General features: G+C 35.1%; 1 protein-coding gene across 1 annotated transcript in view; it reads left to right on the top strand.

Moving 5' to 3' along the window:
* Window positions 1-22801, top strand: part of LOC134534018 (tonsoku-like protein) — a 47217-nt gene that overhangs the window by 6458 nt on the left and 17958 nt on the right. The window contains exons 6-14 of the mRNA XM_063371907.1: window positions 537-728; window positions 4397-4511; window positions 7098-7249; window positions 10495-10641; window positions 12340-12523; window positions 17772-17900; window positions 18860-19014; window positions 20498-20734; window positions 21738-21858. Of these exons, the coding sequence (XP_063227977.1) occupies window positions 537-728; window positions 4397-4511; window positions 7098-7249; window positions 10495-10641; window positions 12340-12523; window positions 17772-17900; window positions 18860-19014; window positions 20498-20734; window positions 21738-21858 (1432 nt within the window). The remainder of the gene's footprint in view (window positions 1-536; window positions 729-4396; window positions 4512-7097; window positions 7250-10494; window positions 10642-12339; window positions 12524-17771; window positions 17901-18859; window positions 19015-20497; window positions 20735-21737; window positions 21859-22801) is intronic.

Here is a 22801-nt window from a genome sequence, read left to right as displayed (position 1 = left end):
GATGCAAAGCTTCGCATCTGATGTGAAGCTTCACATTTGTTGCAAAGCTTTAAAACATTGGAAGTCTAAGATTAGCTCATCATTTTTTTTTTTTTTTGTTGTGTATGGTTTGCATGAATAAGTTGGTTACTTAAAAAAATTAAAGAGTGGCACTTGGTTTGCTATTATGCATGGTTATTTTATATATAGGGGCCCAATTGGTTACTCACTCAATCAATTCAAACATCACAATTTTTTTTTTTTTTTTTACTTCAGTCATGTACTTATTAGTATTCTGTTATTTTTAATTAATAGTTGTAGAAGGATTATTGTGTGTATATGGTTTTTATATGTTTGTTTACTTCACCATCGTTCACTGTTTGTGTCCTGTTCTTGGTGTTCTGTGTGTCTATGTCAGGCTCATCCTCGGAAGTCTTTTGACCGTTGGTGTGCATGGTACAAATATAAATAAATAAATAAATAAGATGGCTTAGTGAGTAGAAAGACCAGCCATGGAGTAGCTAGAGTGGTGGTTGTGTGTGTGTGTGTCCTTGCAGGCGGTAGGCCTGTGCAGGTGCCACGACCTGTTGGAGGACCTGTACCGCTGCTACCTGGCTCTGGGCATGGTGTACCACCGCCAGGGGGACACCGCCAAGGCCCTCACGCTGCTCAACAAGGCCCTGGAGGTCGCTGGCCGGCTCGACAACAAGGCCTTGCTGTTCACCGAGGCTCTCCTGTCCAAAGCAGAGGTTCGCACAATACGTTACTTACTAAATTCGTAACTTCTTATTTTATTTTATTTTACTTGTGGGGAATTTGGGTAGTTAATGCCTCTTGCTCTCTTTTTTATTCTCATTGATTTTCTCCTTGTGCTTTACACTACTGTGTTTCCTGTGCACTGTCCTGCTTTTCTTTCTCTCGTGTTCTGTCCCCCTTGTTCTTCTATCCTCTATTTTTTTTTTCTTTATGATACTGTCCCTGTGTATTTATTTTGCTTTCTACCATGTTTTTGTCATTTAGTTTAATTCATTGTCTTCCCTACCCAATCTCATAAATTTCTAGTATGACAGCTGATCACTTTTTGGTAATAAATGGTGCTGTTCCAACATTCGAAACTGGTACAGGAAATATGCTGATATTTAGCTCTTCGTTACCAAGGTATCGGAGGTATGTTACAGTCCAGATCCCTGACTAGCTCACAGTTGACAAAGAGTGCACATACATTAACACTAGAAGAAATTAGTTGGGTGCTGAAAATATATTTTAAGTTTGAAAAGGATTTTACTGTCGATGATTGATCACTGAAAATAAAGTCTCTCGGACACAAACTGATTTCTTCTGTTTTTTTTAGTGTTGTGCGAGATCTCGAACCTCGAGAAAAATTTCGAGAAATATTGCATTCTCGAACAGCGAGCGAGAAAAATAATTTCTCGAAAAAAAAACGAGATTTTTTTTTGGTACCGGTAACAACTCAATTTGGTATGGAAACTAAATTTGATATTGATAGTTGTATTTTTATATGTTGAACATTACACACACACTGCCATTATTTTAGTTTAAATGTTTTAAAAATACCAAACGCGTCTGCCTGTTTGGACGAAAAATGATTTGGCGGAACACAAAGCAAACATGATGCAATCATTAAGAGATATTAGACTAGCCGATAGTCAACCAACCAAAACCTTTATCAATAACCGAAACTGTGAATAAAAACTGTCATATGAAATTCCAATTCATCCTGAAAGAAAAACTGCCGTATTTAATTTTTAAATTACGTAAGCGTAATACATAATAAAATACGTTTGAACCTAACCTACAAAATTGGTTTTGTTTACATACACGTTACTACGGTAAAGTTATTAAAAGCATTACCTTTAATTTAGTCATAATATTTTGTTGGGTAATGTTTAATAGCATACTGAAATGTTGATTATTACGGCAAAATACAAAATTTAATTTTTAACGAACAAAAGGAAATGGTGGTCATGCTGCTAGACCGGCTGCTTCGCTGTTCCGTTTCTTATTTCATTCCAATAAAAGACTGCGCAAGTATGTGATTATTTAATGGACTGGAATGTAAAGGAATGGATTGAACACGCAGAACAATTCACGCCCTTGTATTACGTAAAACTACGTGAATGTGTGTGTTCAAAACCGTTGAAAAGGCAGAATAAATAGTATGTTCATCCCATATTCTTTTCCACCTTTGTTTCACTCAGTTGTAAGACGTCACGAGTAATGAATCCCGCCAAAGCCTCCCTAGTATCAATTTCTTTGTTTTCATTACAGTACCAGTGTTTCCCGTTTACGCGAGCTACTCTGCGGGTATGAATAAATAATGTGACGCCTGTAAAATGTTATTAGGAATATGAGAATAATTTCCTAATACTGCTTTATCTCTAACTGCGGCGTAACCAAGTGGGAAAAAAAGTGTTGCGGGAATATAACAGTTTAACAGAAGTAAACTTTGTTGTCAAATTAAACTTTGATTTTACGATAAAATGGAAGATGTGGACATATAAGTATGGCAGTATTACACAAAAAGTGGCGATAAGTCAACGGGAACCACAATTAACATGTTAGCTACTAGACTTTTACCTAAGTGAGTGAATGTTTATTTATAATTTAGTGTAGGCTTACATAATGTGTTTGGGTCATGTCAGTTGTGCACAGGCAACTAAATTGACATTCTATATGATAAACAACAGTTTTATGTACAGAACAATATATTTTGAAAGTGATATCAAGAGTAAATCTTGATTTTTTAAAAATTTCTCATTCTCGTCTCATTTCTCGCGAGAAAAATATTTTCTTTCTCGAAAATTTCTCGAGGCCTAAATCTCATTCTCGCACAACCCTAGTTTTTTTATTTATCCTTTACGAAAATTTACAAGTCACCATGGCTGCCATCTTCTGACCACGAAAACAAATACATGTCTAGAAAGACGAGGGTGCCCATGTGATGTAATTTCTGACGAATCACAAAATTAGGTATTCACCAAAATATCAGCCAATACTGGCGCATGGCAACAGCATTTCAGCCAAATCACAAGTCTTTCCCACCTACAGGTATCTCTATCTCTGTTATGCTTTCATAACTGGCTGACTGTTTCATCAGCCAGCTTTCTAACAAAGAACCATAGCAGAAAAAAAATCCAAAAGAAAATTACATGAACACACACAAAACTTAAACAACCAGAAAAAAATATAGGTAACAGCAACTTTAAACTACTTAGTCAAATGGCTTTAAACAAATTAGAAATATTTTTCAACATTAACTCTTGTAAATTATGATCATAAAACATTTTGCAAATGCCAAAATACGAAAATACTTCCTTGAAAGAATAATTAGCTGTTCTTTACATGATAACAAAAACCACACCAATTACATACAGTGTAAATATATAAATGGTTAATAAAACTGGTTAACAAGTGGGGACTGCTCTAACCTGTGTGGTCAAACAGTATCTTAAAACTGAGTTTTTAATAATACTTGCCATGTTTGTTTGTATAATTTTAATAATGTTTTTTATCCTTTTTGAATTATTTCAACATAGTCATTAAAGGACATTAATAACTGGGTGACTGTTTAACTACATAAAAGTTAATAAAAATGAAGATGTTTACCTAATAAATAAGTGATACACTAGTAAGGATCACAGGCTTTAGTGGCCATTGTCTGGAATTGCTCAGCTACAACCCATAAGCCAAGCAACTCCAAGTGATACACTTGTTTAATAAAATTGCTTTGAATTTAGATTTAGAAAATAAATAATGACATCATACATATTTATAAAAATTATGTTTCAAATATTTATTCATATAGTTTAAGGTTGTTTGATGAAACAAACACATGGACACAAATAAGTGTCAATCATCTCTTATCAATGTCAAAAATGTTTTTAACTTAATGTTTCAAAAATTTCAGCTATCCATGGCAGAATATCTCAAAATACGTAAATTGAATTTTTTTAAGTATTTAAGTACCATAAAAACTTATTGTTAAAAAACTCTAAATTACTTTTTTACTATGGACATTTTTTTTAAATATTTGTAATACTACTTATTAATCAACATAGTGCTGTACAATCTTTATCATATATGTTTTACATTTTTATGGTACATTTTGTGTAAAACAATTTGAATAAATTACTGTTATGTGTTGTGTGTCTGATACCATTGTTTGAAAACACTTGTTTGGTCTAATACACAAATAAATAGTAGTTGTGCATTTGTCCACTAATAATAATGAAACATAAACCATAAGTATTGTCAATGCTATAGATTCTGAACCATACAAAATTTGTTGTTAACTGTGTTTGTGTCTCACGGTGTATTTTTACTAACTTCAACTTAAGATGTAGTATGTGGGGGAAGAGATGTAGAGGTAGAGGTATTGTGTATCTTGATGATGTAGGTGCTGTTCAGCTTGGCAGATTTCCGAGGAGCCAAACACGCACTGCACAAGGCATACAAGCTTCGCACGCCAAACGAAGCTGAAAGGGATGCTGTCGAAAAGAACTTGAAAATTGGTAAGTTCGTTATTCTATAGTTATTTTATGGTGCTTTGGGATGGGTTTTTGTAGCACAGTAATAATTTTCAATAGTGATTGGTTGAATCTTAATTTTTCTTGAACCAAAAATTGGGATTTGAATCACAAAGAGTACTTCAAATCTACCAATTATACAGAGGCTTGGATTTCAGGTTGCAACAGGTTATGTGTTTCTCTTACGGCACGGGGACATTACACCTCTCTCTGCTGTACTTTTAATTGTAGGATTTGTCTTTACTTTTTTAAAAGCAAATCATTCTTATACAAAAAAAAACTTATTTTTCCCGTCCCTCAAATTTTTTGTCCAATTTTTTTTGCATCTCAAATTTTCCCACCCCTCAGAGAAACTGGCATCTGGGCAAATGCCAGTTTGGCCTGTTTGTAAATTAAAGTCAGATTATTTCCAGATATAGGGTGAGTCTGAATTCAACTGACAAAATTCAGCTGCAGTTGAAAACGTATGTATGACATATGGTCTAAAGTGTTTCCCAAATACACCTTTGAAGTTGCACCTGAACAAGTAATGTTTTGAAAATAATAATGAAACTATTTACGTTGAAACGCCAAGCACCTGCGTAGTGTCTAACTAAACAAAGTAATACTCACACTGTTAATTTTGTCGCAGAAGTAAAATTATTTAGTGAATATAATTTAAGGTAACATCCCTGTTTACCATTAATTTTGTTGTCACTGAGGTAAATTACGGTTTTTAAAGGCATATTATTAATTTACATGTCAAAAGTAATAATAAAGGTCACCTTATTGGTTATTGTACTACCTTATGCCCCACCGTTTTCGCAAGAAACTAAAATAAAATTTAGAACGAAATACCTTGCAGGCATGCAACACTTACAACTCAGTTTGGAACAACTACCTAAAATCATGGGAAAATTAAGGTATTTCGACAACTGCAGAGTTCAGACGTAACTTAAAGCACATAAATGTGAATGCTGAACAAACTATATGTGTCATCATCATCAAACACCACAAGAGAAAAAAAATTTGGTTGCACTTTTGTATGTGAGGAAAGATTTTGTTGTAAAATTTAACTTGTTAATTAAAGGATGTTTTACTTAAAGTTCTATAGTTTACAAAATTTAAAATTTTTCACTAAGTATCTGAAGATTAAGTTTTGAATATGGAAGTGTTTAACAACTGCCTGCACTTCCATCAACATAAACACAACTACTTAGTGCTCGTCAATGCTATGATACATACTGCCAACTTTCAGGCACATTTATCAGCAATCATATTTATGCATACAATTCAACACTTATTGTTGTTTACATCAGATACTAGATTCTGCAAAATAATTAACACCACTTCTATACAGTATCGAGATAATCTATCCACCGAGTAATTTAACTAAAAATTACACAGGTTTCAAACCTTTTAATAATTAAAAACTAAAATAAGTTTAGGATTCATATTTATGTCAATTACTTTGCAAATAATTTACCTTCTTATTACAAGAGCTACATGACCAATAATATTTATGGTATGTAATGCTGATTTGGAGATGTCCTTAAGTTTCTCTGTATTCGTAATAAATACATACCACTCCTTGGTTCCATAACTGGATGTCTAAATCATTAATGGTTAGTGAAAATCTGTAATACCTACTTGGCAGTACTTCATTTATTATACTCTACATGCTAAATTTTGTGAACCATGGTACCTAAGCACAATATATTTTAATTAACAAGTTTTGTTCTATGAATAGATATTTCCTCACAAATAAAGTTGCAACTACATTTTTTCTCTAAAAAGTATTGAAACTGAAGGACTATTCATGAAAGTAGTGGAAAAATCCTGAAAAAATTTGAACAGTGCTGGAAGTCATAAAAATTTAATTTCCTGCAGCCTTTTGGTAACTTGCATTTTGTATACATCTCTTCAGGTTATAGTCCCACATCAAATATAAATAACTGATGACTGTCCATTTAAATCACATGGAAATTTTCTCTGATAAAGGTTTTAGCCTCCTAACTTAAATGTAAATATGTATATGTTCCTGCCAGTAGTTCATCAATTTCATATTATTTTTGTTGATGTTTTAAATTTGTTCCTTAAAATTTACTGGTTAAAAAAACTGTATTTCCAGTTTTTTTTTTTTTTTTTTTAATTTTCCTTATTTTACATCTAATCATTATGGTTTCATGTATATTACTCTCTTTTTTTATATTACTGTATTTTGTATAAATTTTTCTCGGACTCATTTGAAGTGTGGGGTAGGAAACAAAAAAAAATTTTCACTTGATGAAGAAGATATATTTCAGTTCTGATAAGAATTTATAAAACAAACTTATGTGTTATATTATTAGAAAGATTATTTATACTGTTAACATAATTCCAGACACTATTGTTTACTAAACGAATGTCTGCCATGGTTTGCAACTAGCGCTTCTTAGTCCACTTTATCCTTAAATTCCATTGGACAAATATTTTTAATTCGTGAATATTGTGATATTCCATTCTAAATACAATTTTAATGAAGGGAAAAAAAAACGGTATTGGCAGAAGCCTACTTGATACTGTGTTCCGCTCTTGCCCTGGCGCCCCTAGCCGTGGCGATGAGCCAAGCAGAGGACCAGCTAGCGGTGGTGCAAGACGAGGACGTCTCCCAGCGGAAGAAGCTGTACGAGACGCTCGGCGATGGCTGCGTGGCGGTCAAGAACTACGGCAAGGCCATCGAGTTCTACCTGAAGATGCTGGAGGTTCGGAGCAGTTCGTCTGCCTCTCGCTTGTGCCTGTCTGCTAGCATGTCTGCTGTTCACGGTTATTTTGTCACCTCAATGGTCTTTAATTTATGTGCGTGCTTAAGCACCGTGAAAGGTCTTTAATCTTGCACCTTTAACATTTTAAATCTAGACACTACTCCTCTTAAATTCAGTTTATAGCACTAACATGTGTCATAATACATTTGAAGTACCTACATTTGAATAAATGTTGAGTAACGTTTGCAACTAAACAACCTGAAATTTAATTTAAAAATTTACTGACCACATTTGTATACATAATAGGGCTTGGGTAAGAGAGACCAATGAAAAAAAAAAACTTATTAAGGAGATATATTATTTCAATTCTAAAAAGATTTTAAAAATCATAAAATAAATTTTTTCTATTATTATAAAGATGATTTTAAATGTTAACGTGATTCCCGACTTGTTTCATAGATGTGTGTCTGCCATGATTTGTCACGAGCGCATCCGAGTAGGCACGATGTAAGCTAGCCCTGATACCATCTGGCTTTTCTCTCCAGAGCTGCTGCTGACGTGCAGGATGGCGTAATAGAAATGTTGGCTGAACACTTTGCCCATCATCGGAAATAAATATGTAATGAAGAATGTGCATAGCTATAAAGGAAAGAGCAAAAGATTCTTTCTTTATTTGTTACATTATTAATTTTTTGCATTGTATTTAAAGCTACACAAGTTCTGTTGCCATTGTGCGTGCATGGAAATAAAAATTCACTTAAAAAAAAAGTGCTACTTCAAATCTATGACCATGTTACTTCAAATCATGCCGTAATTTATTGGTGTCGTTACTTCAAAATCATCTAAATTGAACAGTATTACTTCGAAGGATACAGTACCATGGTATTCAAAACAATGTGAAAAAAATACAAATGATCATGGGTCTCTTTCAAAAATCATGATAGAAATGTACCCATTAAATTAAAATGTTACCTCGCTAGAAGACAGGAAACACTGTACATTAATGAAAATGGACAGCAACACTAAGCTCTGTGCAAACTATAAATGCAGGCAGGGCAGTAATGCAACCTGGTGACCAAATCAGCAGCTGGAAGCCACTAAAAATATCTGTTTGCAAGCAGCTCGACTGGTGCCAAAATACAGGAAGTGCCAAACCATAGAATTCTGAATTAAATACCTTTTACTTTATGTTTTGTTTTCACCCTTTTTTTAGACTTTTTAAACAGTATTGCACTTGCCACTGATATTTACTTTTCTCACACGAACAGTGTAGTTTCTTATCAGTGGCGTCTCGTCAGGGCAAGCAAGGCAAGCAGTGCTTGCCCAGGCAGTTTCCAGACATTGTATTTTTTAAATAAATATTTTATTCAGAATAGTATTTTACTTTGGCTCGTGCAGTTAGGTGTATGTATTTTTTACACTATCTTCTTGGGACCCAATACTGTGCGCTGTGCGCTATAAAAAAAGAACTCGTTGACACAAAAACATGCTGTTTTAGAAGCGTTGCTAGGTTTAGAAGCGCTGGTAGGATCGCTTTCAGCAGGAAGGCTGCCGCAGTAGTTTCCTTTCGGAAGGGGGGTGGCATGGTACAAAGGTTCAGGGAGGGGATTGGCTGGAAAAATACGCGGTAGAAGCTACGAAGGTAACGCTTTCTTGCCGAACTGGAGCGAACATGGCCGAAGCAGACGGTGGAATTTTTCCGCCGACTGCTTCGGCTATGTCCGGTACAGTTCGGCACGGCAGGTGGCGATGTCGCGTTTCAGTCGGCGGTCGTCTCTCGGGGCGCGCGCATCTCTCCCGCGGGCTGTTGGCTGGCAGTGCGTGGGGGATTTGTGGGCGTACGATGATACTACACTCCCACTTAGTATATAAGTAATGTAGAGTAGGTATTTTACTATCAGAATAATGTAAGTCAATCATTATTTTTCAAAAATAATGTATTTAAAAAAAATGTCAATTTTTCTACCTGTGGAATAGTCAATGTTCAGTTAAGAAATCTACTTAAATAGCACCATTTTGTACCTTGAAATACATATTTTCCCGGCGGAGGGCCCCCAGACCCCCCCCCCCCCCCCCCCCCCAACCTCATCATGTTTTGGTGTGAACGGAGTTATTGCTTCCCCTCATGTAAACCTCACGCCTCGCCACTGTTTCTTATCATTCAGTAATGAAATCTTTTTCCCTGGAAAAATGACACTGCACCAGTGGAAAACAATTGCAGATGGAACAAAATTGGATTTAATTAATTTATCAGCAACATCTTTTATGGCACCAATAAACATGACCCAATTGACTCTTCCTGTCAACCAAACAGTGGAACATGAAGGCTTGGCAACTTCTTCATAACTTCAAAAACTGCCGGTGGTTTTATTTATAACTTGTGAGGTTTTTTTTCCCCCTCCCAATTTGGGGAACATAATTTTATTCATTTTGCACCCAATCCAACCTTGTGTAATACCTATATTTATCAGTGTGAGCTTGCACTGCGTAATAAAAACCAAAAACCACCTAATCAAAAATACTGCTATTACAGTTTCAGGTTATGGTAGCATCCAAGTCACGTTGGAGTTGATAACTTAATAACTGTCATAATTAATAAGTATTATTTTACTTAAGCTTGTAATAATTTTAATAATCTTTTAAAAAAATTTTTACAGCTATAACAGTCTCTTATATCCTCAAATTGCTTTTAAAGGAAGTAAAAATTAAATAATTCAATTACAAACACAGCACTGCAGGTGACAGTTGTGACAAAAGGAATTGATTAGATCCTAAGACCTAATTCATTAGTATGCTTGGTTTGTATATATTTTTAAAAATTAAAATGTTAAAAGTTGAGTATTTATTAAAAACTTTAATTTCTATGTTTTTGCTCATACAAAAATTGTATTCCTGACTCATTAGATATAAATTCATTTTGAAGTATATAGTAGATATGATGCACTCTGTGAGATTTGAATTCAAGATTAAGTTTTGAGAAAATTGGGTCTAGACCCATCGCTGGTTCTCACATGGTTCTCGCATGAAACACATGGTTGCAGACTATGTGAATAGAAATATTCCAATTCATGGAAAAACTTATTACAAAATAAAAAAAAAAAATAGATCTCTTTATTTAGATAAGGTAGTTTTGAGTTCTGCTCTCATATTTGTTGTAAATGCTAGGACAGGCACTGCCTTACATTGACAACGTTCTAGTAGTTGCTGTCGTGGGGATGAGAACAGGGTCTCGACTGTCTGTGCAGTGTGTGCAGATGCAAGGCGAAGGCCCCAAAAGCTTGGCCCCAGCTTACGTGTCGCTGTCTCAGACGTACAAGGATAACAGGCAGTACGATAAAGCCTTGGAGTTCTTCAGGCGAGAACTGGAGCTGTACGATAACAACCCTGTCGAGGTAAGACACTACTTGTGTGTCTGATTGAGAAGGTCTGTTGGGGCGCAAAAGATGCTAGTCTGGGAAAATATTATACCTTTAGGTTGGCAACTTGTATCCCCTGATAAGCCAGATTTATTTAGAATTACAAATAAATTTAAATAAGAATCTTCCAGGATAATCTGAGAGAGCTGAAATGTACAAATAATTATTTTAGAACAAGAATTGCAAAGAGGCTTATGTTGTAGTAATGTGCTCGTAAGCTATGACTAAGAACATGATTATATGGTGAAATGTGATAAAACCGAAATAACACTGAAAACCATGTCAAAACACAGCGACACCGAAATGAAAGTTCGTTCATGAAGTTAAGTAGCATTTAACCAAAAATTAATTCAAACCATAAACAAAGTAATCTTTTGAGTTTTGAAGTTCAAGGAATGTCGTTATTTCCGGACAAAACATTTTACTTAAGTGTATGGATCACAATTTTTTTTTTTTTTCATTTCTTATTAAATCATTTTTAAACCATAAATGCTCGTTAATTAATTTTTATTGTTCTGAATGTATCTGTTTTAGACCAATTTATTACAAATTTTTTATCATAAAAATGCAGAGTGTAAAATTTACCACTATTTTGGTGGAGTTATTATTAAATAACACCAAAATAATGTATTAAAAAAGAAATTGGACTAAAAATAAAACCATAAAATTTTGTCTCTGGCTATAATACCCTCTTTTATCGCATAATCGTCGCACTCGCATAATCGTCGCACTCGCATAATCGTCGTACGTACCCATATTTGAGGCCGTCAAAATTGGGATAAAAAACTTATCGCGTAAACGTCGCATGATGTTTTTGGTCCCGCTATTAGATGCAGAGCTCTTTGTGTAGGTATCTTTTCCGTATAAAACAATGTATTTTAAAGTAGAAATCTAATATTTATTCGGACATTACCACTTATTTATGTAATTTACGGAAATGCGAAGTTGTTTGACGTGTAAATTTTCTTTTAAAGAAGTTTTAAAACGTTATTTTCCTTATTTGAACGTTTGCGTCACTGCGGTGTACTGTTTATAAACATGTAGCCAGCGCTAGTTGGCATCATTTGTGTTTGGTTATGTTGCTGTCCGTATAGAGCGCACGCACGTAGTCAAATATCGATATCTCGCCGATTGCATGCAACGCGCGCTCTCTGTCAGGTGCCGAGTTAACTACATTTGACGGCCCGCACTCTTTCATAGCAAGCGTGTACTACGACAGTTACGCGTTAGTTCACGTCACATTCCAGTGGCTTGCGTTCGCGTCACAGATTTTGTTTTTCTATTTAAAGTAGAAGAAAGGTTTTTGTTGCATGAATTATTAATTTAAATTGTTTGGCATGCTCTTTTAAACTTCACTTTATAAATAAACATACTTTCCATGAATGGGTTTTGTTTTCATGAATAACTTTACCTAACAAAAAAATTTTACGCATAATCATGGCACCCCTACTTTTCAAACTTGATTTTAGAATAAAATGTGCGACGATTATGCGAGAAAACATGGTATAAATATATAAATATGCTTCAGACGTTTTGTTTTATGGAAAGGTGTTTTTCCCTGTATTGATTTTATTGTTATTTCTCTGGTTATCTCAGATTTTCGTTACCACGGATTGGTAGTGATCCCAGTTATTATGAGATCCTGCTGATCCTCCCGATGGCTGATGTTGGCAGGCGTGCAAGACCACCCTGAACGTGGCGGAGGTGCTGGAGCTCCAGGGGGCGGACTACGCGGTAGTGGCGGGGGCGTACCGCTCGGCGCGGGACCTGGCCGCCGCCGCGGGGAACGGCAGGCTGGAGGTCCTCGCCCTCAAGTCCTTGCTCGCCCTGCAGAGGGCCAAGAGGCCGGAGCTCGTGGGTACGTCGCCCTTCCGCAGAGCCCACCCGGTTCATCACTTTTCAATCCTTAAGGGGCCCGCCTCGTCAGGGGTGTATGTGTGTTAGTGAGGCGGGATGATAAGCGCAACGCTCGCTGGTGCTCCAGCGCGGTATAGCCTCTAAGCGCAAGGCTCTGAACTGGCGCGCATTCGTCTCGTCGTCACAGGCTAACTGTGAAATTTGAGCGGTGACCGTAACATTATATGGCGGAGAAATGAAGATAAAGGTGTTATGCAAGTCCCTTAAGTGCTTTCAAGAATCTGTACTGATTGTTTTATGCCTAAAAATTACTCTGAAAACACGCGTTTTAGGCATTTTAACGCTTCTAAAAATACAGTTTAAAAACTTAATCCGAAATTAAAAGTACTTTTCGGCCCTCAGCAAACTCTTAAATGCTATTCGTAAATAGGCTCCACTCGGATATCTTGAGTAGTTTTGAAATCGCGTTGTTTTTCCTGAAGCTCTGTACACCGTATGTGTGCCCAGGTAGGCGGGCCCCTTAATAGGTATTAGTGATGGCCCGATATCCAAAAACCCGATACCGATACCGATTCCGATTCCGATATTTCCAAATTTACCGATCCGATACCCGATACCCGATATTCCGATAATAGGCCTATCTCATTTCTAATACTGATTCTATAAAATTGTGGTTCTGGAGTATTGTTAGAGACAATAATGAAAAATGTTAAATATTAATAAAACATACTTATGTGAATGTATATTATTTTTATTAATTGTAAAATATTGTAATTTCACATTAAATGAAAGCTAATAACGAAATTATCATAATGGCCTACAAATAAGCTCTCTAAATTCAAATTCACAAGTCACTGCATGTACTTAGTCCAGTGTCTCAACTGTAATCTACGAAAAATACAGTCTGAAAAACATCAAACTTTACCAACTTTTGTACCCATTGTAAAATTTCATCACGGTAAACGACACGCTAGAAAGGAAGGTCTTCAATTAGCAAATTTTGTGACCATTGTTCAAGTGTATCACTCCATTTATTGGTGCGAAAACACGTTAAAAATACGTGAAAAGTAATTTCAATACAACTTTGAAACGTACTGCAGAGTTTATAAAACCACACATCTTTATTTATGTTATTCTCTTATTGGCAATGCACTCAATATAGCCAACATAATACCTTTGCTGCAACTTTCCCTACTTAAATATGTTTCATATTTTAGCTTTTGTAAAACTTACGTAACGTCTCTTTGTATAGAACAGCAGTTGGCGACCATGAAACGACACGGAAAGAAAATGCCTGTTATATCCTACTCTATGGTCATATCAAGCAGCAACTTTATTCTTCCCAATGTTTACTTGCGGCTACACCACTTATTAAATTAAATATCGTAATTATTTTCATTTATGTTTTCAATTTATGTACACTTAGTGAACTTCGAAAATTCATCAAGCGAAAACATTTTGCGAATATCTGAAACGAATAAATATGCACTAATGACTGGGATTTGTGTACACATGGAAGAATTGTACCGTCGGGATGCATTGCAGTATCAGAAAGAAGAAATAGGCTTGAAATTGTTTCAGTGGAAATATGCTTGGAATTACTATGTAATATGGTGACAATTACGCCCGCGGAAAATAAGCTTGGAATTACAGTTGAGGTTATGTGAGAAGTATTATTGGCGAGAGCAAACATCGGTTATCAAAATATCGCAAGTATTTACCGATGTCCGATATTGAAAAATGTGCCGATATTACCGATCTCCGATATCGGATATCGAATATCGGGCCATCACTAATAGGTATTTTCTTTCAGTCATAAAGACATTATAGCAAGCTGCAAAGGGTCTTTAATCCTGCATTTTCGGAACTATGGGCATGCTGGATTATTAAACATTAGTTACTAGGCCTGTGCGAATATTCAAATTTTCGGAACACGGATACAATAATAAACTATTCATATTCGATTCTACCTCAAATACTAACACTCAATCGGTGCCGAATCACAGAATGTGTATAACCAAAGAATACCGGATTATAAGAGAGCAGACTGTACTACATGTCCTAATTTATTGTCAGTTTAGGACATGCATGAGACAGGCTTTGTCTTGAGTTTATAAATTGCACAGCTTTTGACAGAAAGAGATTCCTGAATTGTCTGGTTACATATCTGGAATGCACCACTTTAGCCACTGCAGCCCTGCATGTTCCACTGATTGAACTCTGCTAGCATCAGCTTGCTACAGTGAGAGAAAGGTGTTTTGTATTTCATGCTGTAGTGTCTTGTAATAACAACATGATACGAATAAAGCAGTAATTCATGATGATAATATATTTTTATTTCTTACTTAGTTTTTTTATATAGTGCTGGCCAACATCATGATACCAATTAGGCAATTGGTGATAAGCATTTACCTGGAATGACAATGGTGATAGGAATGACCTAAAGGCACAGTAGTTAGCTGGGATTGAACTCATGACCTCTCTAATGCAGATCTGGAAATGTTATGTGAATGTTATTGTTATTTTTGTATAATTTTGATTACTGAACAGTGACAAGTAGGAATTGGCCAGTCAAAATAATGAGTCTTGAAACAATGTCAAAACGTTAGTATTTTTATATTCTCAGAAAAATATTTTTAAAAATGTCTTTAATAAATTAAAAGATACTACTCTTGATAACTTTGAAGTTAATTAAACTAATTTCTGTCTTTCTTAATATTAGAGATGGTCAAAATCCTCAAATACCATGAGACCCTTAGTATTTGAAGATTCGATACTCAAGGTAAAAGATTCGAAAAAAAATATTAGAGGAAATTAAGTAAATTACAAAAATTAACACTGATAACTTCTGAAGTTTACTAGGGTTTTTTTTCTTCATACCACTCCTGTTATCATTCCCCAAGGTATAGTATGCTAAACATGTACTAATTATATAAGTAAAATTGCAGTATTTATTGTTTCTCAATATATACTTAGTTCATAAATAAACCATTTAAAAGGTTAATTGTTTCAACAGCATTGTTGAAATTTTTAATTTCTTGTACAGTAGAACCCCGATTTTGCGAACACGGATTTAACGAAAACAGCGATTTAACGTAAAGGTTTTCAGGAACCATCATAAAACACCAATTTATTAAAATAATAATATAGATTTCCAAAAAATGAAAGTAAATTGTAAGGGAATCTTATTAAAAAATACACTCTGTGGTGTCAGTAATAGAATGGAGGTACTATATATTAATATGTGCCTTTGCATCATCTGTCCAAATACGAAAAAATTAAAAAAAATTGTTCAAATTGCTTAAAAACTCCGGGCGCTGTAACTGAATTGCGTAGGTGCGTGCCATTGCGCACACCTGGATAGATAGACTGTCCGCGACACATGACGTCATGAAGGGTTTCTTTGTCCGCATCCCCCTTCCCCCATCAATATCCCTGGCTTGACTCACCACGTTATCTTCCAAACACGCCCGCATAGTACCAGTGCTAGCCAATAATCACACGTTTCCAAATATTCCCTTTCCCATCCTCCAGGTTTTTTCAACTTGTCACCACGTCACACCAATACACCATTATCATTATTCTCTAGAGGTGTAAAAGTAACGAAAAAAAGTGTCCCCGTATGTATTCGTTACTATAACAATTAGTACTCGTTACTATCATATCACGTTACATTACTCGTTACTTCTGATACCGCATAACATGTTATGTTATGTTGCAGCAACGAATCGAGTCGTATTGCGTACGCGTACAGTATGACGTCGCGTAAATAATAATAAATAGAATATAAACAATTAACAATATTTGATAGTTAACTGTTTTTGTTAACCAAGAAACGATTAAATCTCATTAGAGCGGCTTTTTTATACTATCTCTTTTAAGATAGGAACAAAAAAACGTGAAAATACGCGATAATAAAAAACATATTTCCTATTTGTAAACAATACTTTCTTACGTTGTTTCTGTTCCAATCTCAAACTTTGTCTACACACACACCTTTAATAAACAGTAAAAAACTTTGACGACGAATTTCCAAATTATACTTTACTTAATAAACAAACATCGTTCTTAATAACGCAAATTCATCGAATGTGCGCGCGCATGCATAAAACATACGAAAAATGCGAGTAACGAGATGCAGCCGTGTGTAATGTTTCGTTACTCGTTACTAGATGGCGCACCTGTTACTTAGTACCGAAGTAAGAGCTTTGTGCGCGGTGTTTTAGTTTTTGGAATACGTTTTTTATAAGTGCTGCGCAGCTCAGCGAACAAAGAGTCAGCCGGCGGCTATGCCGCGCCGTAACAGCAGCTGACCTAGTACAATGACCTTTCTCCGCGTACGGCGCGCTATTGACGGAAATTTTCCATCAATTTGCGGCCATTTTTTTTATTTTTAATTTTTTACTGTGACGCAATGTGTATGTAGCTCGTATTTGTTATAAACGCTGCAGGTTGCGACTGTATTTTAATAAACTTTAACGTATTTCTTACACATTACATATTTTTAAACTTTTTATTTTATGCCTAATTTTTCACGGTTCCTGAAAATCTGTATGTACGACCGAGGTGTACGTACGAACCGGGGGCCGTACGAGCGAGATTAAAAGACGTTGAAGATGTAAAGTTGACGAAGTCTGGGATAACACGGCAGCACAAGATATCAGCGTCGACCCTGTCTACGATATGGAAACGTAGGAACGCGATTATGAGTGCGGGGGTCATTGAAAATCGGTAAATCGGATTTAACGAAACATCGATTTAGAGTAAACATTTTCGGTAACCATAGCACTTTGTTAAATCGGGGTTCTACTGTACATTATTTTATTTAGGACTTTTGAGACCTAGATTCGGATTTGAGAGGTATGTTCGAAGTACTCTTGGAATTCGTATTCGAGGAAATAAGGATTTGATGCGTCACTACTTAACATTACACCACATTACGGTACTTTTAATATGTATTTATGCAAATAAAGTTACAATATGTATTGACTTGAGAAACTTGAACCTTCGAAAGTTTGAATTTGAATGTTTCAACATAATAGTGAATATTATTTAATTTTTGTTTTATTATTTAATTTTCATTCGAGGTTTGGATTCAAGGTACTTTTTGTGATTTGAATAAAAGAAGATTAGGATTTGAGAAAATTGGGATTGTATCCATCAGACCATCTCTGATTAATAGTTAATAGTGTTGCAGTTTGCTTAGGATAGTTGTATATGTGTGTCTCACAAGGCTGCTTGCCTTTCAGGAGAGACGGAGCTGGAGCTCCGGAGAAAACAGCAAGCGGCGGGAGACGCAGGCAGTAGCACTGAAGATGACGACGTGGAAGAGGAGATGCCCGATGTTGGGGATGATATCTGTCTGGACATGTTGTCAGGTACCGGTCATTCCTCTTTGTTATACTATTTTCCGTGGCCAGTAACTTTGATTCAATCTGAGTCAGGGACAGGGTTTTTTTTAACTCAGAACAGAATGTTTAACTGTAATCGCTATTGGAATTTGTTAGAGCCCAAAGCCATGAAATATAAAGACGTGGAACTCTTACTATATTTACCTGAAAAAAGCTGCACTCTCGAATATGCCTCGCACCCCTAATTATAAATCATAATTAAAAATATTTGTTGTTTAGAATAAGCCTTGCACCAAACTTATTGAACAGAATATGTGCTCATACTTGACAATGATTATTCTTAACTTAAATAATTATACAAAATTATTGAAATATTGTTTATTTATTTATGACATGTCCACTAACAATTTAGAAAAACTTTTGCAGGGACTAAATTAGATAAAAGGAACTCTAAAATAATAATAATTATAGTATCAAAGAGCAGACAATCACAATTAAAATTAAATAATTAATAAGTCAGGTATTATCTACATAATATTTACAATTTATTTTTGAGCTATAACAATATTATTGTAAACATACAGTACATTTAAATGCATGGTTATAATTTTATTGAATGATGTTATATATGGTTCAGTCAGTTAATTACTTAATCAGTTCAAACATTACAAAATTTAAACAATTATTATTTTTTTTACTTAAAATGCTGTATTTTATAGAATTTGGTGTTATACCAGTTCGCCAAGCACAGTATTCGCAGTTTGATTCAACTTCCAGAATATTTAAAAAAATTAATGTGTTATTCACTTTGCATCAAAAAACTAGAATTCTCACAGGCCTAGTTAATAATAAGAAGGTTTTTACTTACCGTTCTAGCTCTGTTTATACAAGGTCTGGTTTGGAGGTGATAAAGAATAAATAGGTTGGTTTATATTTGCAGTCTGCTTATTTTGAGGCAGGTAACAGTAGTTTAACGTAACTTCCAGATGAGTCGGCCAGCGAGGGGGAGGAGTTTGACCGGCCGCAGCCGGCCCGCAAGCGACCCAGGCTGAAGGTGCGCCGAAACGAAAAGGGAGAGACCCAACTGCACACGGCTTGCATCAGTGGCCGGCTGGTGGCTGTTCGGACGCTCCTGGAGCAGGTAGCGCACCTTGATGCTGTACATTTTATACTATTGTATTTTATGTGCTGGGCATCGGAACAAAGGTACGATGAAACCCTAATAACTAGGACAAGAGTTTTTGTGATTTTATTTTTAGGTCAATTTTGATTTTAAAACAGGCAATTATTGGTGTTATTGTTTTTAATTTTATATTTTGTTCTATTATAGATTTAGGCATCCATCTCGACTCTAAATTACTTTTCATTATCATATTCAGTGTATCTTATCCAATGTGAACAGAACTCTTGCTCTCATTAAATACATTACATTTTATGCTACTAATTTTGGTTGTTATTCTCAGTCTTCATATATGAATCTTTAGTTAGATCTAAACTTGAATATGGCTCTATCATTTGGAACACCATTAATAAAACTGATAGTGATAAACTTGAGAAAGTACAAAATTTATTAATCAAATATATAAGTCAAAATAAAAATTAAAAATTTCAATTACATTGTAAATCTATACTCTCTTCTTGGCTCTTTGTCATCAAGAAAAAAATATATATGTATATCCTATTTGTAAGTAACTCCTATGATATAAACTTAATTGTAGTTATCTTCTAAAAAATACTGAAATCAAAATATCTTCCTTCAGTAGTCATAATCAACCACTGTTATGTTCTTTAAACGAAGCAAATGATATTTGATTTAGTATTGTTAAATACTTCAATGAATTCAATAGCTTGATTCCCTTATTTATTAATAAGAAAAAAGAAAAGAATTTATTACCTTAATTCTTTACCTTAGTTCATCATATAATCCTTGAGTAAATCCTCATGTGTTTACTTATATACTGTCCTGTTTTTATGTTGTCTATTTATGTGTCCTTTTGCTTTTATTTCATGTCTGTAAATTATTAACAAATATGAAACAAAAAATTTCTTATAACCATATTTATTTCACTAAAACAGTCTCGATTTGAATGACACATGATGCACTTATACCACAAAAATCATTCATTAGTAATAAGCATGTCTAGAACAGAACTACTCAGAAAAAATATAAATCAGTAATTTAAAAAAAAGTCTGAATTCGAGAAGATTTATTCTGAAATTAGGAATGGCATTGGTTTCTGCAATATTGTGCACATACATTTCATTATATAACACTGCTAAACTTAATCAGTTGGATCAACTATACAATTTTCAAACTTAAAATGTTACTGGTTTAAGAAAATTCACCGTTTTTTTTTTTATCTGCGTGCATGTTACATCTCTATTATTATGTACCATGTGTGTGTGTGTGTGTGTTTTAATTTAGCTGCTTTTTTTATTTTTTTATTTTATTTTTATTACTCCTGTGAAATTTGGAAGAAAAAATAGTATAACTTTATGTTTAAATTGGAGTTGAAAAATATTTGACGTTCATGAATAATTTGACTCCGGTTCCAATTGATCCAACTGAGCGAGTTTCCACTGGTACTTTCATGTTGATGTTGATGTTGATGTTGATGTTCCAGGGACACCCGGTGAACGTGCGCGACCACTGCGGCTGGCTGCCCATCCACGAGGCCTGCAACCACGGCCACCGGGACGTGGTGGAGCTGCTCCTGGACAAGGGCTCCGCCGTCAACGACCGGGGCGGCAAGGGGTGTGGGGGCGTCACCCCCTTGCACGACGCCGCCTCCTGCGGCCACCTGGCGACCGTGGAGCTGCTGCTGGACCGGGGCGCGTCCGCGACGGCCCGCACGGATGAGGTGCGCACACTCGCACGCACACACACACACTGTCGTTCATTCAGCTACAATTGTGGACACTGGCAAACTTCAAATGGTTAGGTACCTATATCTTTGGCAGAATAAGTTCAAATAACTATGAATATCATGACATAGAACAAAATAATATTGGTCTTAAATTAAGAACAAACATTTTTATGTGCGTTCACGTGTGTGGATATAGTACAAATGAATACTAATATTAATTTCGTGTCCATAGCATAAAAAACCTAAAAAGTGGACATAGAACACTCCAATACTCAGGCGGCGATATATTTGGCAGAATTTTCAAGACCTATAGAACATTTTTATTTTACAGATATTTATTAATATTATTTGACACACATATAAATATATTTCGTTAGTACAAACAAATATAAAAATTTACAGCTAAACAAATGTTAGCTTGCAGTAACAAATTATGTTATCGAAAGTAAATGTTGGCAGTCTTGATTTTTTTTTTTGTGGTCGTTCGTTATTTATCATTTCCTATTTATTTATTTCTTAGCTGCTAATCAATTCTAATTCATGGAAAATAATAGATAAGTAAAACTCTCTTAATAAATATCCAATTAAGGAGTTTTTTTTGTTAGTTCAAACAATTTAGCAATTTCAAATTTTACTGTGCAAATCATCACACTTTTTTCAGAAATAAATATATAATACCTCATAGTAATTAATTAGAATACATCATAGTAAATATCGCAGGCTTTCGTGACCTACTGTAACAGCAGGTAACTGCTCCCTGATCTTGGCGACTGCAACATCCTTGCCTTCGACACGGCTGCAACCCAATAGCCAAGCAACTCCTCATAGTATAATTATCTCACCAGTGCAGGTAAAATTGTAAAAGCAGATTTTTAAAATACTGTAAGTGTATTCAAATTTTTTTCATTTGCTGTATGAAATGTCTGCTATTTTGTATCAAAAGGTAATTGTTTTGATTTAATCTGGTAAGCAATGTGTGCGTTGTGTCCTGTCTCAGGGTGAGATGCCTCTGGCCTGCCTGATGGGCTGGTACGAACGTGCCGGGAAGAAGATGGATGATTGTGAGCAGCTGTACTTCAGGACGTTAGAGGCTCGCTTGAGGAAGGCCATGGAGAAAGGTACCAATGACAGTGATAATCTGAAGGAAATTAGGTTTTAATATGCTACTGGCCAGTCCGAAGCAGTGTAAATAAAGCAAGGGAGGTATAGTGGTAAAGTGTTCAAGCAATAGACTGGGCCATAAAGTTACTACAAAACCATGCTGTATATGTATACAGTAGAACCCTGTTATAATGTTTTTCAAGGGAGCACAAGAAAAAAACATTATAAGCAGGAAAACGTTATAAGCAGGAAATCTCAATTTAGCACTTAAGAATGTTCGAGCTTTGTACCAATGGACTCACCAAGCTATGTAAACAACTTTAATGTTAAAACCAAAGATAGTATACTTGGTACATGAATTTTCTGAAACAAGCCAACAATTTTTCAACTTTGTCTTGTTCCCTGGTTAAATTTTGTTTGTCTTTAAAGATACACTGCCACATTTTTTGTAAAATTGTCTCACGATTCATGATGACAACATTAAGAGTGAGAACGTCTACTCCTTCGCCACCTGAAAATGTTTAATTTTGGGATTCCTGCGTATGAATGAAAAAAAAGTATTATTTGTAAGCAATATAAAACACTTTTAGTTATGCCCTCGCTCAATGGTTGGCAACTTAAATATCGTAGGACTATGCACGTGCATCTGAATACCCACTGGAATGGCAAGGAAGAGAAGAGTTGACTAAGGGTGCCAACTGACACGTAACTATGAACATTGTGTACCTTCAGTATATTGCATAAAATTGTATTTTAACAAACTTCAGGTATTGTATGGCAGTGATTGTAAACATACACATACATAAAGGAAACTTTTTATCGTAAGTGTTGGAATAATTGGGTTTTAAAACATTTTTTCCCCATTTATTGAATGTTATAAAGCAAACATTATAAGCAGGAAATTACACTATTTATGAACGTTATATGCAGGAAATAAATACATTGTCCTTATGGAGGAAA

Source organism: Bacillus rossius, chromosome 7 (assembly GCF_032445375.1).
Source record: "Bacillus rossius redtenbacheri isolate Brsri chromosome 7, Brsri_v3, whole genome shotgun sequence".
In the NCBI taxonomy this organism is placed as follows: domain Eukaryota; kingdom Metazoa; phylum Arthropoda; class Insecta; order Phasmatodea; family Bacillidae; genus Bacillus; species Bacillus rossius.
The sequence above is the reverse complement of the archived record's forward strand: the minus strand, read 5'-3'. Positions and strand labels throughout refer to the sequence as shown.